Consider the following 13,988-nt stretch of genomic DNA (forward strand, 5'->3'; position numbering starts at 1 on the left):
GTTTGTGCTTTTCAGAAATGTTGCTATTTTTTTCTAGTACAGACTCACAAAAAACTTCGTATCACAAACCCCACTCTTCTTTTTAGTTTGCTGATTTTGGACTTGATTATTGCATGCCAAATGGGCACCCTGGGATGCCACTTCTTTAAGTTGTACAGGGTTGTTAGTAGAGATAGAAGGAATCTAAGTGCTGAGAAACATTGTGAAGAAGCAGTGTGTCTATTTATAAAAGCTATAATTAGAAGTGTTTGTGGACTTACTGAATGAGTTGCAAAAGAAAAGGAATTATAGCTAAGTTGCTGCTATGCTGGGGTCAAGGATGGAATGGAGAGCTTATGCTTTTAACATACCAGGCTTCTGCGGTGTCCTGTGAATTTATGATAAAGGAGGCACTGTCTGCCCCTGGATTTATTACTATTTTAGCTGCTAGTTAGTTTGCAGGTTATATGCTTTATCAGCTGTAGGTCTGCTTATGTAGGGCACAGTAAGCATCTGTCAAAGCTGTATTTGATTTGGGGAGGGAATTTCTGGGAAGAGCTGTGACAATGCATGGTCAGTGTGTTTGCTTCTCCCAAGTGGGTCTCTAGAGCCATGATAGGATTGCCATGCTAGTGTGCCCTTGAGTACTCCTAAGAATAAAATACTTAGGTAGCTGGTTCACCTGTTAAGACTCCGCTTGGTGTGTAGAAACATATGGAAAGTGCAGTCAGCTTCTGGAGGGGCTGATTTTGGTTTTTCTTACTTAGAGAACTTTGTGGAACATCATTGGATCTGGCCTTCCGGCTGCTCTGATGCAGTGCCTGTACCTTTTCTTTACTTTTCCTCCGAAGAAAACCAGTGATGATGGAGAGACAAGTGAGAATCAGACTCAAACTCAGGAGATGCTTGTTAAGGTGAGTTGCCCCTCTGGCAGTTTCTTTGCCCAGAGTGCTCATATTCATTCAGGCTTCAGAATGGAACTGGTGGTGATTCAAATGTCCAAAGAAAGGAATAAACTAGGACTGAAAAATCATTGAACAAGTATCAGAAGCATTATAAAACAATCTAGATGATGCAGTTATCTCTTATTTTGTTATTAAGTGAAACAACATGACATATTCAAAAATCAGAAATTCAAAAAATATCCTAGTGGAAGTTACACTTGTTAATTTTACTGCATGTTATCTTCTGGCATCAGCAGCTAAACTGATTTTTTTTCTTCCCCATTTAACTGCTCAAAAATTGGTGGTGGATAGAACAACCACCAATTTAGATTTTTTTTTTTTTCAGTTAGACCTGGCTCACTGTATCCAGTTTTCATTTCTTAGTTCCTGTGTTTACATGTTTAGGAGGGCTTCGATACTATAGTACTGTGGTCCCCCTATAAGCTCTGCAGTGACCCCACCCAGAGTTTTGTGCTGCTTTGGTTTTCAGTGGATGCGTACAGCTGTGGTCATGTTGGGTTACTGCTGGACTCTGTCTCCCAGGTATTTGTTGAGGTGTTTGCTGTAACTGATGTTTGTTTTCTTTTCAGATAATGCTTAACATGTACAGAGAGGAACAAGGTGTAGAGGAACTTCTGGCAGCTGATAAGCTTCAGTCATTAATTATAGCAACTGCTTCCCTCTGGGACCAGTGTAACCGTTCGTGGAAAGTACCCACAGGCCGTGTGCTACGAACAATTTCAAAGGCTCAGACCAGAAACAGCATCCTATACCTACAAGGTTTGGTTTAGTAATTTGGCTTCTCTTTTAATCGTGGTTGTCCTGCAAATGAATGCCCAAGAAAATTTTTCCTGGGATAGATTTTTATCTCTACAGTAGCTGATACTCAGTCAACTGAACACCATGGGCTCTTTACTGTCCAGACAGGAGCTTTATTTAGTGATGGTTGATGGCACTGCCAGAGGAACAGTATCTTTTTTTGGATGATATCATGATTGGTTGTGAGTTACAACCTCATTTCTTTCTAGACTATTTGTCTAATGTTAAAAACTTGTTGTTCCATTTTTGTCAGTAACTTCAAACTTGTTTGACTGTCACTTCTTAAATACCTGCCTTTTTTTATCCCTACAGCTGTGGACTGCATTAAAATAGCTATTCAGAATCTCTTTAAACTGGCTGATACCCTACCTGCTTGTGATGTGTGTGAAGCTGTTAGTATCATCTTGTGCTTTGTGAAAGATTCCTATCCCATATCATCAGTTTTATTAACAGAGTTTGAAAATAATGATGGCTACCAACTCCTGCTAAAAGTTCTACTCAGGTAAGCGTAGAAGTTTTTTGTTGATTTCTAGAGGATGGTAAAACTACATTTTCAGAAGGTGTGTTGGTCTGCTTTAAAATGTTAGTCATATAAGTAATCCTGTGTGGATGCAAAGCCAGTAATAGTCTCTGACATTGGGTCTTTCATTGCTATTTTGGGAGGGGAAGCAGTTCATAACTTCTCCTACTGAAACCATAACAGAAATTAACTGTAGGAGAAGTTAGTTTACAGGTGGGGTGGGGACTTACCAAACAGAAGGCAAAGGTTTTCATCAATTATTAGGATTAGAAGGGATCTGGGATGCTTAGAATCTTAGAACCATTCAGGTTGGAAAAGACCTCTAAGATCATCTAGTCCAACCTTGTTTTAGTTATGATGAACTCTTAATCCAGAAATACACTCAGCTAGGGAGTGAAAGCAGATCTCCTTGCAGTGCAGAAGACAAAAATTCACACAAATTTATGTCTAAAAAGATTAAGTTCTTCTGAACTGAGGTGAATTTGAAAATATCAGATTAAATTCAAACTAGTCATCCTAATCAAAAGTGCAAAGCAGAATCTTTTAGTCTTCTTGTTATTCTCACTGCCTAAACAAGCTGTGAGTTTGCTACATCAGAACAGAATGTTATACCATTTCCCCAGAAGCGCTTAGCTTTTTTTTTTTTTCTTTAATACTATATGAAGAGAGCACTTCCAGATCTTCTCAATACATTGTTTTTTCCATTATGGCTTTGCCTAATCTTGTACTTTTTCTCCAACACTCGAAAGAACTTTGGTCCCTGACCAGTATGTCAGGCTTAAGAGGTATTTGTAATTTGAATCTAGAGTATTCATGGATCCAAACTAGGTGGATATTATTTCTGATGATTTTTTGCAGGGCACAAAATTACTGACCTACAATTGGAAGAAGCTTTGTCTCTTTTTCTGGCAGTGTTTTCTTTGGTTACCATGGAGTGTCTAGCTTTCTCTTCTAAATAAATTGTGTTGAAAGATGGCTATTTCTGAAAAAAATCTATCCACATAAGGGAAGAAACATATGATCTTTATCAGCAAGGGCTATGACTGTCTCACTCCTTTTAAACTGATAAAACTAGGCTGGGGAGACAGAAATAGTATACAGATGCTCAGGGCTTCAGTTTTTTGTCTCTTTCCAGCATATACTGGCAGCAAAGGGTAGGCTGAGAGCTTCCACTGAACTTTTTCTTTGCCAGATTTTTTCTTTTCTGATGTTTGGAATTTGTTCTTCAGATAAAGAAAATTCTGTTTACAGGATATTCTTCCCCACCAGGTCACATTCTTCCCTGCTAAAATTGAATGCTAGCATTTTCCCTCGCCATTCTTCTCCTTGCTTATAAAACATTGTTTTCTTTCTGAAAGACTAACTTATAGTATCTATTGCTCTGCCACTAACCCATGCCCAGATACTGCAGTTTTCATTAAGAATTAATCCTCTCTGTGCGGTACAGAATAGAATGGCATGACAAGATGTCTCTGCCCTTTGGCAGTTGCTGTCTTAGGTCTAAACTATTACACATCTGGGGTGACAGCTCAAACTGTTTAGTTACCTAGGAGAGACATGGTATGTTCGTGTTTGATTCAGTACGTGCTGCTAGGTCCAAAAAGTTTGTATTACTAAGGCATGAACACATGACTGTCTCAACTTTTGTTGCTAGATGTGAGGGGTTGCAGCAAAATGAAGGAGACCCCTATCTGAATGAGATTCTGGACATGCTGACTTGCCTTACAACCTGTGGAAAAACTGAACTGAAAGTTTCTGGCAATATTGTACACCCGCAATTACCGCACTTTGATTTTGAACGGACACGGTCTTCTGGTACAGTATATACATGTTGATACGTAGGTGGATAATAAAAAAAAAAAAAAAAAGGGTGGGGGTGAATCTATTCAGTATGCCTCTTAAGAGTGAGGAAATGCTTAAAGTTTACAAGCCTGAATGTTACCTACATCAAAATGAATTGACCATATCAGTTGGATGGTCTGGTTGTAGGTGGAGGATGTGCCTCCCAGTCACATTCTTCGTATCTGTGATTCCTGTTTCTGGTCTCAGATGTGATTGAACGTTAATAGTTAAAGTGCTTGCAGATAAAAACATTAATTCTATTTATGATTAAAAAGGAGAAAAAAAACACAAAGAGGGATCTCACCTGTTTTTCTTGCAGGAATGACAGTGAAAAATCTCCAGGCTTTTCAGGTGTTGCAGTCCATTTTTCAGAAAAGTAATGATCAGCACCTTTGTGGAAGAATCTTAGGAGCAATTGGTACCATATGGGCCTGGAACATGGTGAACTTCTTTCTTCTGGAATGGACACTACAACCTATCAACAAGTTTACTGACATAATCCATTTCAAACCACACCCAGTCCAGGTCCAATTTTTCAGACTGGTGGAGTCAATAGTGCTAGACCTGTCCTACATTCCCCATGAAATTTTGAAGAAGGTTCAGTATTTGATAAAGGAAAATGTAGTGCCAATCTGCACTTTAACAGCTCTCCGGTGTCTTCTCAGCATGACCAAGAAGGATCCGCTATTCAGCGACATATTCCGGGACTCAGGGTTATTAGGCCTACTGCTGGCACTTTTGAGGAAGCAAGCCAAGATCCTGAGGAAGTCAGGTACAACTTCTGTCATTCGAGATGACTGTTGAGGCAGGCATATCAATAGGAAAGAATACATCTCTTTCTGCAATCAATTAAAAATATACTGAGTAGCTAGATTTATGTCTGGAAGCCAGCTGGCCTAACTTTAAATTTTAGATGTGTCTGTCATACTAAGCCAGGTCTTCTCTGAATTCTTAGTGAACAGAATGAAACTATAACTATCCTAAACAGTTCATGTACTGTTCTTCACCGATGTACAGTGAATTACTCTGGAAGGATACCATTCATCCTGTATTTCTAAACTGGTCTTGATTTGGGATTCTCTGAGATGCCAGCTTGATAGTAGAGGAAGAAAGCTTCCCACAGAACTTAGTTCCTCTGAAAACAGCACTTAGTCCTGAGGACTGATGATGGAAGGCAGTTTCTTGAATTTTGGACGTACAGTACTCACAAGTGCTACTATCAATTGTAGTGATATAGGTATCCGATATAGCTATCTCCTATATAGTTATTTGACAGGAAGGTAATGGTCCATGTGTGGTAACTGTAGGGTACAGCTGACTTATGGTAAAGGCTCACATATTTAAAAGCTTTTTTTAAACTATTTTAAATCATGTTAAAAATGCCTGTGCTGTATGAATCTGGAAATGCCTTTAAATTTCATTATAATAGTCATTTAACAGAGGAGGGACCCAAAGTACTAGGTATAACTTCTGGAGTAGTAATAATTTATATATGTTTATTCCAAGCAACAAACAGAATAGTAATTGCAACAGAAGTTCCAGCGTGTGGATGCCCATTACCTGGGAAACTCAGCTTTGAGTTCTTGATATCAGAGAGTTAGAATTTTGTATGACAGTACTTAAAGAGTGTCAAGATAAGTTGCCAAGAACGGTTGTATGTCTCTTCCGTTTATCAGCTGGCTGATGTATTTTACTGCCTTAGATCACTTAGTGATGAAAATTGTACAGAATGAGTGACTGAATAGTTAGGTAATTTGTAACTTCATATGAAAAGATGAAGAGGGGCAAGTGGGAACACACTGTGTGAAGGGATCACGGATTCCCTCTCTTGGTTTCTAGAAATTGTCTGCAAACTTCAGGGCCTTAGAGCTTAAAACAAAACAGAAACAAAACAAAACCAACCCCCTATCTTACACTGTCTGATTCTGGAAATGTTTGCCTTTATACATGCAGACATTTTCTGCTTTGCACTTTTAGTTTAGCTATCTATGTACTATCTGTTGCTATATTTTTCCACTTTGCAGCTCAGAAGCTGTAATGTTCTTTTATTTGTGTGTGCTCCTGCTAGGTATTACTGAACAGGTCACTTTACATCAGCTATATAAGTGGGAAGTAGAAACATAGCTATTACTAGTATTGTCTATAGTTATGCAAGAGTTTGGGATGCAGAGCCTAGAGTCATACCTGTGTTTTCCAATTCCAGACTAAACCCTGATTGCTAGACAGTGCCCTGGCTGTCTTTTGCTGCTCACTTTAGAGTTCAAGTAGTCTGCAAATAATATTTAATTGAACTAGAATTTGCTGGAGAATTGGTTTTATTTTTTTGGTTTAAGATAATCTAGCTACAGTTAACCACATCTTGTATAAATTTTATTACTGCTTCTAATACACTGACAGCTGGAACCCAACTGCCTGCTCCAGAAGAAGGCACCGAGAAGGAATTAAATGCTGTCATGCTGAAGATGGTGGCTGCACTTACTCTGGGGTCTGTAAGGAACACTGGTAAGAAATGACATGACTGCATTGCCTTTGCGATACTTGGTGATAAGTGGTCACGATGCCTCTTCAGGAGCACCGACAAACTTTCTGGCTTTTGTGCTTCAGTGAGAAGTGTAGGGATGACAGTGTTACACCAGAAATACAGTAAAGATATCCACATTCTCCACAATGAGACTTACCCTGGTAGTTGTGCTACTTCCCTCATCCATGTGGATGACCCTAAAACATTTACACAGAAGATGTAAGCTTTACTCATGGAAAACAAAATTGTGTGTGAAAGTTTTATGTATTGTTTGTTCATCCATGTTTTTCTTCCATGGTGTCTATTATGTGAAATCTTGACGTGATCAGAGACATGATGGGTCACACTCGTACATTCAGTATTGGCACAATTAAGAGAGATGTTTGTGTGGGGAGTCTTGTGGAACATAGTAAAACGTAGTAATACAGGAGTAAAAACAATCTTCTGAATACTGGAATCCGCTCATTTAATTCACTCTTGAATTCTAGAGTCATCATTTGCAACATCTTACACCATGCAAATGTATCATCACAAACTGCCTCACAAACAAGTCTCCTTCATAAACTAAAGGAATGCTTAAGCTGAAAAATAATTAGGCACCTTTTCATGCATTATTGAATTGGGAAACTGTCATCTCTGATGGTTAGAGACTGTGATCATCCTGTGATTTTATCCCCTCTTGTCCTCTTCAGTTTGTGTCCATCAGCTTAACAGTATTTTCTTTCTTGCCTCTCGCGCTGTATTTGTAGAAATGTGGCACTGCACACCAACACTGAAAATCTGCTTCTAAAAACTACAAACAAAGGATACTTTAAGTAACAAATGATAATGTGTCTTTCCCCAGTTGTTTTAAAGGACTATGGAATGGTGCCGTACATCAAGATATTTTTGGATGATGAGTGCTACAGGAGTGCTACTCTTAGCATCTTGGAGCAGCTATCAGTCATCAACTATGAAGAATATATGAGCATTGTTATTGGAGCCCTCTGTTCTTCTACTCAAGGGGAACTAAATCTGAAACTAGATCTGCTGAAGGTAATTAACATGGATTCCAAGTTGGTTGTTGTTTTCTTGGAAACTGGTTGGCTTGTGGCAAATTGCTCTTAATCTTTCCCCAGCATTGTGTTTTTTCCAGGAAGGTAAGTGCTGAAGAGGAAGGAGCTACGGACCAGTTTTTGATTCTGGTAGATCAGGCGCTTTGACTTTTAGTGGGGGCTGTCTGTGTGGTCAGCACCATCCTTCAGTATCAGACTGAAATGAACTTACCATGAACTTAAATAGTAACACAGGACAGAGAAATGGAGGTGGCAAATATTAGGGCACTGTTGTATGTGCGGTTATATGTAATGTGACAGAGAAAGGGCAAACAAATATGAATGAAAATGACGATGTGGAGGGAGAATGTGGGAAGAGGTAAAAGAGTAAGATTGGAGGGGGCAGGGTAGGCATGAGATGGAACAGCTAGATTCTGATACATTTCTGAGGTTGTAGCTTTGCTGTCCTTAATTTGGTAATCTCTTGCATACACCAGTGTTAGGGGAAAAACAGAAGTGAGTTCGTGGTAAGGAGGATTCTTATGGATGTTTATGGAGGGTCTGATCCATAAGCAACTGAAGCAGGGGAAAGAATCAGTGTGCTTTATTCTGGTTTAGGTCATAAACATCAAACTGAAAAGCAGCAGTGCTGTAAGAATTAATTTAAAGTTTCATTCTGCCTTCTCTACCAGGTGTGAACAGAATTCACATTTTAGCACAATATAGCAGCTGTTTTTGTGATAAAAGAACCATGTTACTTTAAATTTTGTCGCTTTTTATAGCTTTGATTTGAAACAGTAAAGTTTAACAATGTTTGTGGAGAAGTTGAGTGCAGTGTCCAAACTAATATGAAAATAAATGCAGCTTCGGTGTGTAATTCTGACAAATGATAACTGTATTAAAACATAATGTAAGCAAATGAATTTATTATCTGCATCCATTGGGACTGTGATTGTGTTATACACAAATTCAGATTGATTTGCTAATATATATTTAGCTGTTAAAGCCTGAGCCCAAATGTAATTAGCACTGCCGTATTCCAGGGTGGCACGTGGACAATTATGAGGAATAACAAATAATGGAATGTGAAATAAATTCTGTTAACGTTAACTGAGTTAGGGGGTTTCCAGCAGACATCAGTTTTATAGATTCAAGACAGAGGAATACTAACTCATAGGCGATTAAATTCTAACTGAGTTAGAGCTGGAGGAAATGTGGTTACCGTTGACCTTCTCTGAAATGTGTTAAAGCCATCCTGATAACTTCAACTCTTGAGTTATTAAATTTACTCCCTGTTCAGAAGTCTCTGCCTGGTTTGATGCATTATCATACAAAATTGTATGGCAGTAACGGCGTTTCCCTTCCCCCTCGAGTTCTGGCAACCTTTTCTCACAGTCCTAGATCCTGTTACTGGGAGATACACTTGTTAGAACTGTTCCTCTTCGCCAGGTTGTAAAGTGGACTTCTTTCCAATGTGAAAAGATACAGACTCAAATTTGGAAGGTCCCCAGTGCCTGAAAGAGCATCATCTTTACAAAATAAATTGTTGAATGTCTCCCGAACCTGGGGTGGATTGCATTCAAATACACTAGACTGCTTCCTCACAACCTCTTTTTTTTTTTTTTTTTCCCACTGACTTTACTTCCACTGCTATAACTCTTAACATCTTTGCTAGATTTGTTTTGCAATGGCAAGCCCGTAGCATTTCAAATTTACAAGTGGAATAGGTTGGGTTTTATACCTGTGTAATATTGTCAAGTGGCATTCACTTATATCCTGCTTTAAGCCCACAGAAGTTAGAGAAAACTTAATAACTTCGTTGTCTTTGGATTTGACTCTTCATGGTTGTTTTTCTTCTAAAGCGTTGTGCAAACTTTAAAAATAACTCTACTGAGAATGGGAATTGTTGTTGCTTTTCTTAATGAGGAGAGCCTACTGCTTGCTGTATTCTTTGGGCTATGCTTTGTCACTTTTTTTTTTCATCTCAAGATTTCTTGAAAGTGTCTGAGAAGATTGATCAAAGATTAGCCAAAGGTCTGAAACAGTATCTCTGGCCAAACTAGCTAAGCTGTGTAATGCAGGAATTTTTTCTTTACTTTATTCCTGTGAGCACCATTCCTCACCTCTCAGGCTGTGTGTTTTCTCCTGAGGGTATGTGTGAATCTAGGATGTTTGACTTTGTGGGTACATGGGAGAAGGGAGAAGGAGAAAAGATGTGAGGTGGTGACCTTACCTTTGACTAACTTTTTTTCTGTTCTGAGTGAAATTTCAGTGAAAGAATTTTGCTAAAAACTTGCAATTTTAAAATATTCTTATTTTTACCCTTTTTTAAAGTGCTTCTTTTGTTTCCTTTCTTCCCGGTGTTTATAGTCACTCCTGAGAATATTGGAGAGTCCCAAAAGTCATTCAGCTTTCAGAACTTGCAGTGGATTCAATGGACTCCTGTCTCTTCTCTCAGACATGGAAGGTGCCTTGCAGGACCCTCCATCCGGGCTGTGGGCAGCAGTTGGACAGAATCGCATAATGGAGCTTGTTTTCTACACACTTCAGGGGATAACAGCAGCCCTGCACTTGGACCCTGTAAACAGTGACTTCTTTCAGAGGAACAGCCTCTTTGAAAAGATGGCAGAGGATCTTGGGTCACTCGGTTGTTTCTGGACACAAAGAGAATGGCAAAACCCTCTGAGCCTTGAGAAGAAAAGGACATTTGCAGAATTCTTGGATGCAGCTTTCTGCTCCTCAGAACCTTTCCCAGCATGGCTGAAGAACTGCATATGGATTTTGAATTTTCTTGATCATATGGTCAAAGGAACCCTCCATCTGGAGAGCTATTTCACAGAGATAAAGCCAGAGGTGGGTGAGCCATCGAGAGATGATCAGGAGGGACCTGAAGCTCAAGAAGAACATCCTGTTGCTTTCAAAAGATTAGTCAACAAATTACCTGCCTCGGCATACAGGTTATGGGAAAACCCTGAGGAGAAGTAAGTCCTGATTTTACTACAGGAAATATAATAGTAAGACTGGTATCTGCATTTTATATGGTAGTAAACTAAGGCAGGGTGTGGCAACATTTCACTAGACCAAACAAATCAGTCATACAGTCCCAAATTCCAGGCCTTCAGACAGCAGAAATCACGTTGTTTTGAAAGGTAAATGGTGGTAAATGTTAGGGCATACGTGTTTAGTGGAGCAGTGGGACACAGAAGCCTGAGAGTTGCACAGTTAGAGCTGAAGGTTCTGGCACGTGCAATGTGTGAACAGGATTGGATTCTAAGGAGGGTTGTTGGGACTTGCAACTAATAATTAGTCTCTGCTTGAACATTCCCCAATCAATTTTGACTTTTTTAATGTTGTGAGTAGCTGTTTCCAGTCACCTGATATATTAAAAATAAAAACTTTTAAATGGTTTTAAATGCTCCCTGATTTGTGTGCCCACACAGGCACACGCTGGCTCATCTAGTTGTACAGCTTAAATAGAGAAAGCTGGGAAAGGAATAGTCATGCTGCATGCCAGATATAGTGGAGTATAGCAGGAAGCAAAGATTACACCAGAGATCAACGCAGCTGTCAGCTGTAAATCAGTTCTAAATTATTTGCATTTCATAGTTTGTGAGATCTGCCCCTTCCTGTGTCTGTAGCTTTATCTTGGATCTCCCAGTCTTTTTCTCAAAAACATTTCTGGTTGGAGCTACACTTAAAAAGGTTGAGTGCAGTGCTTATAACTGGGAGATTTCTTCAGCCCTTGCTTTAGACTATTCCTCAGTCATCAGTGTATGCAAACAGCAGAACATATTCTAGCAAGCTGTCAATTTTCATGACATACAGCCTGTATCCTTTTCCAGCAGTAAATTTTCTGAAAATAAAACTAAGAAATCAAGTTCCCAGCATTCCTTCAAGCCTGTGGTTCCCCTTATGCAGCTTCCTCCTAGCTGTACTCCACACTCTCGCTTCCTCCTGAAAAAGGCTTCAGCATGGAGCTAGACAGTTTGAAAGCAGGAACTTGAGTGCAGCCAGTGTAGGTGGCCTGTGATGCCCTGTCCTGTGACATGGATTTAACATCCCCTGAAGAGGGAGAAAGGAGGTGATCTGATAGTTCTAGGAGCCTATGACTCAGACACGGGAATATCAACATTTTAACTAGGTAATATTTTAGCCTCTTACACTGTCCTGTGGTGAATGATGCTGCAAACTGCTGAGTAACGGGGGAATTCACCCTTTCATTCCTGTCTGAAAAATGGCCCTCTGTGTTCCTGCTCTTGTGTTACTGTTTGAACCACCTCCTGTTTTTCCTCTTGCTGCTGGGGATTTGAGATGGTTTGCTGCAAGCTGTGTTAGTGAGGGTGCTCTCTCTTTGGGAGGAAAGCCTCTCTTTGTTCCCACCCCAGCAGAATGGCTGCTGCAGCTACCGTTGCACAGATTATGCTAATGGCTCTTCAGGCTCTTTGTGGCATCTCGTTTTGTCCCCAGGCCCTCTTTCTTGTCTTGCCGTTAAGTAACAGTCAGTGCAGAGTGCATTTGGGATCCACACAGTGACAGTGATGGGGTAAAGGGAGTGGTATCATGGGGCTGACTGGATAGTCCTGAAGCTGGGGTATTTGCAAGGGTGAGGAGGTGGTGCATGGAGGCAGCTTTTCTGCTAAGACAAGCCAGAAAACGAAGGCCTCTTGGAAAACCACAGAGAGGGATGGAGATAAGACTGATGGGATATGCTTATCTGGTATTCTGTAGGAGAGTGAGTGTCCAGTGTCGACAGGGGAGCAGTGTGATGCTGGTCAGGGACACTGGAGTCACTGTTTTCTTAGGTATTTATACCAGATCTGATTTTGATCGATTACACAGAAAATGCAGCAAATGAGCAACTGCTTTGAAAGTGTTATTTGGTATTTTCCTTGAGGGTGCAGTGAGAATTATTTGTCACTGTGTGGCAGTGTGCTACATATTACTTGCTGCTCTGATGTATTAGATAAGCCTTTTTTGGTCATGGCTAACAGGTGTTAATTACAGCATTTTATGCTCCTTTCAGGTCCCTCGTACAATTTTTTTTTTTTATGCTTGCTCTTTTACTTATGCCCTTTGATTTATACAGACTGGAAAGCACGTTGTGCTTTATTTTTTCTGTCTAACTATGGATGTTAGATGTTGCCTGTGCTTTCTTCATAAAATATTTTTGGGATAGATGTTTCCAACAGTGCACATCACAGCTCCAGTTCAGAGGTGCACCCAGAAATACTGATGATTCTGTGAACATGCTGATGAACGTGCAGTGCCTGGAGTAGAGTTACTGCTATGAAGTGCCTTTGTCTTAGAGGTACATCTGACCTCTAGCCTGCATCATGGCATAAGCAAGTTTTCTCTGTGGTAGCTTTGATGCCTCAGTTCTTTCCTGTGCCTGAGTGTGCGAAGGTGATGCATGGTGAAAATGAAAACTGGTGGGGAAGAGTGGATACATAACTTTTTTTTACTAGTTTAAGTAGATTCCGGTGTTAGAAGGGAAGGGTGGCATGCTGATTTCATCCAGGCTCTCATCTTTTCATCTTGCTGTTTTGGTTTGAAAGCACTGAAGTTACTGTCTGACCAAAGTTACAAACTCCTTGGAAATAAAAAATATATGATACCTCTGGGCTGATGCCTCACGGAGACCTCTGGTTGTCTGTTCTCTGTACTTCAGGTACCTTCAAAGGTAAAGTTTATTTAAAGAGGCTGCTGCACATCTTTCAACCTGCAGGTTCCTGACACATGAGATCATGAGCAGGTTATGCCCTGTCTTTGTTACTCCCAGGAGGCTCCCATCTGCTCCAGGTCATCTGTATTGTTTGCTGAGACATTTTCAAATTTTCTCCATTTTCAAATGCCAAGCCTGGTTACTGCTACACAGGTTTAATACTGTACTCTGCTGGAACCTTGGTTATAACCTCCTTGCTGCAGTTAATGATAATTATAAGTCTTATGCATATTTTTTCGTACAGGTGGGAAATGAGAGACTGTGTCATTGTACATCCAGGTGCTGTCTGTGTTATGGTGAGACTGCTGCCAAAGCTGTACAAAGAGGGACACTCTCAGGTGAGTCTGAGAGTGGGTCCTTGTGAATTTTGCTCAAATCAGTGTTTCCTACCTGTGTCTTGGTGTCTTGTGTGTGTGGCTTTTGTTTGCAATCTTGGATGAGTTGGGCTTTGATTTCTGTTATAAATTCAGATAAACAATAACAAGGAATGAACAGAACTAGTCCACTGAAAATTGTTAAAATATTGCTAATTGATCTAGCAACCAGAACAATCTGGCTCTTTAGGTCTAACAGTCCATAAGCTTACAATTAATTTAGACTCTGTTTT

The 13,988-nt window shown here is 40.0% G+C and overlaps 1 protein-coding gene across 4 annotated transcripts in view; it reads left to right on the forward strand.

Annotated features, from left to right (window-relative positions):
* WDFY4 (WDFY family member 4) overlaps positions 1 to 13,988 on the forward strand; it is a 130,563-nt gene that overhangs the window by 10,978 nt on the left and 105,597 nt on the right. For all 4 annotated transcript variants that reach the window (XM_040563249.1, XM_040563251.1, XM_040563252.1 and 1 more), the window contains 9 exons: positions 747 to 893; positions 1,514 to 1,703; positions 2,055 to 2,244; positions 3,917 to 4,077; positions 4,424 to 4,876; positions 6,502 to 6,606; positions 7,470 to 7,660; positions 10,030 to 10,640; positions 13,626 to 13,719. In XM_040563249.1, the coding sequence (XP_040419183.1) occupies positions 747 to 893; positions 1,514 to 1,703; positions 2,055 to 2,244; positions 3,917 to 4,077; positions 4,424 to 4,876; positions 6,502 to 6,606; positions 7,470 to 7,660; positions 10,030 to 10,640; positions 13,626 to 13,719 (2,142 nt within the window). The remainder of the gene's footprint in view (positions 1 to 746; positions 894 to 1,513; positions 1,704 to 2,054; positions 2,245 to 3,916; positions 4,078 to 4,423; positions 4,877 to 6,501; positions 6,607 to 7,469; positions 7,661 to 10,029; positions 10,641 to 13,625; positions 13,720 to 13,988) is intronic.

Source organism: Cygnus olor, chromosome 7 (assembly GCF_009769625.2).
Source record: "Cygnus olor isolate bCygOlo1 chromosome 7, bCygOlo1.pri.v2, whole genome shotgun sequence".
NCBI lineage: Eukaryota > Metazoa > Chordata > Aves > Anseriformes > Anatidae > Cygnus > Cygnus olor.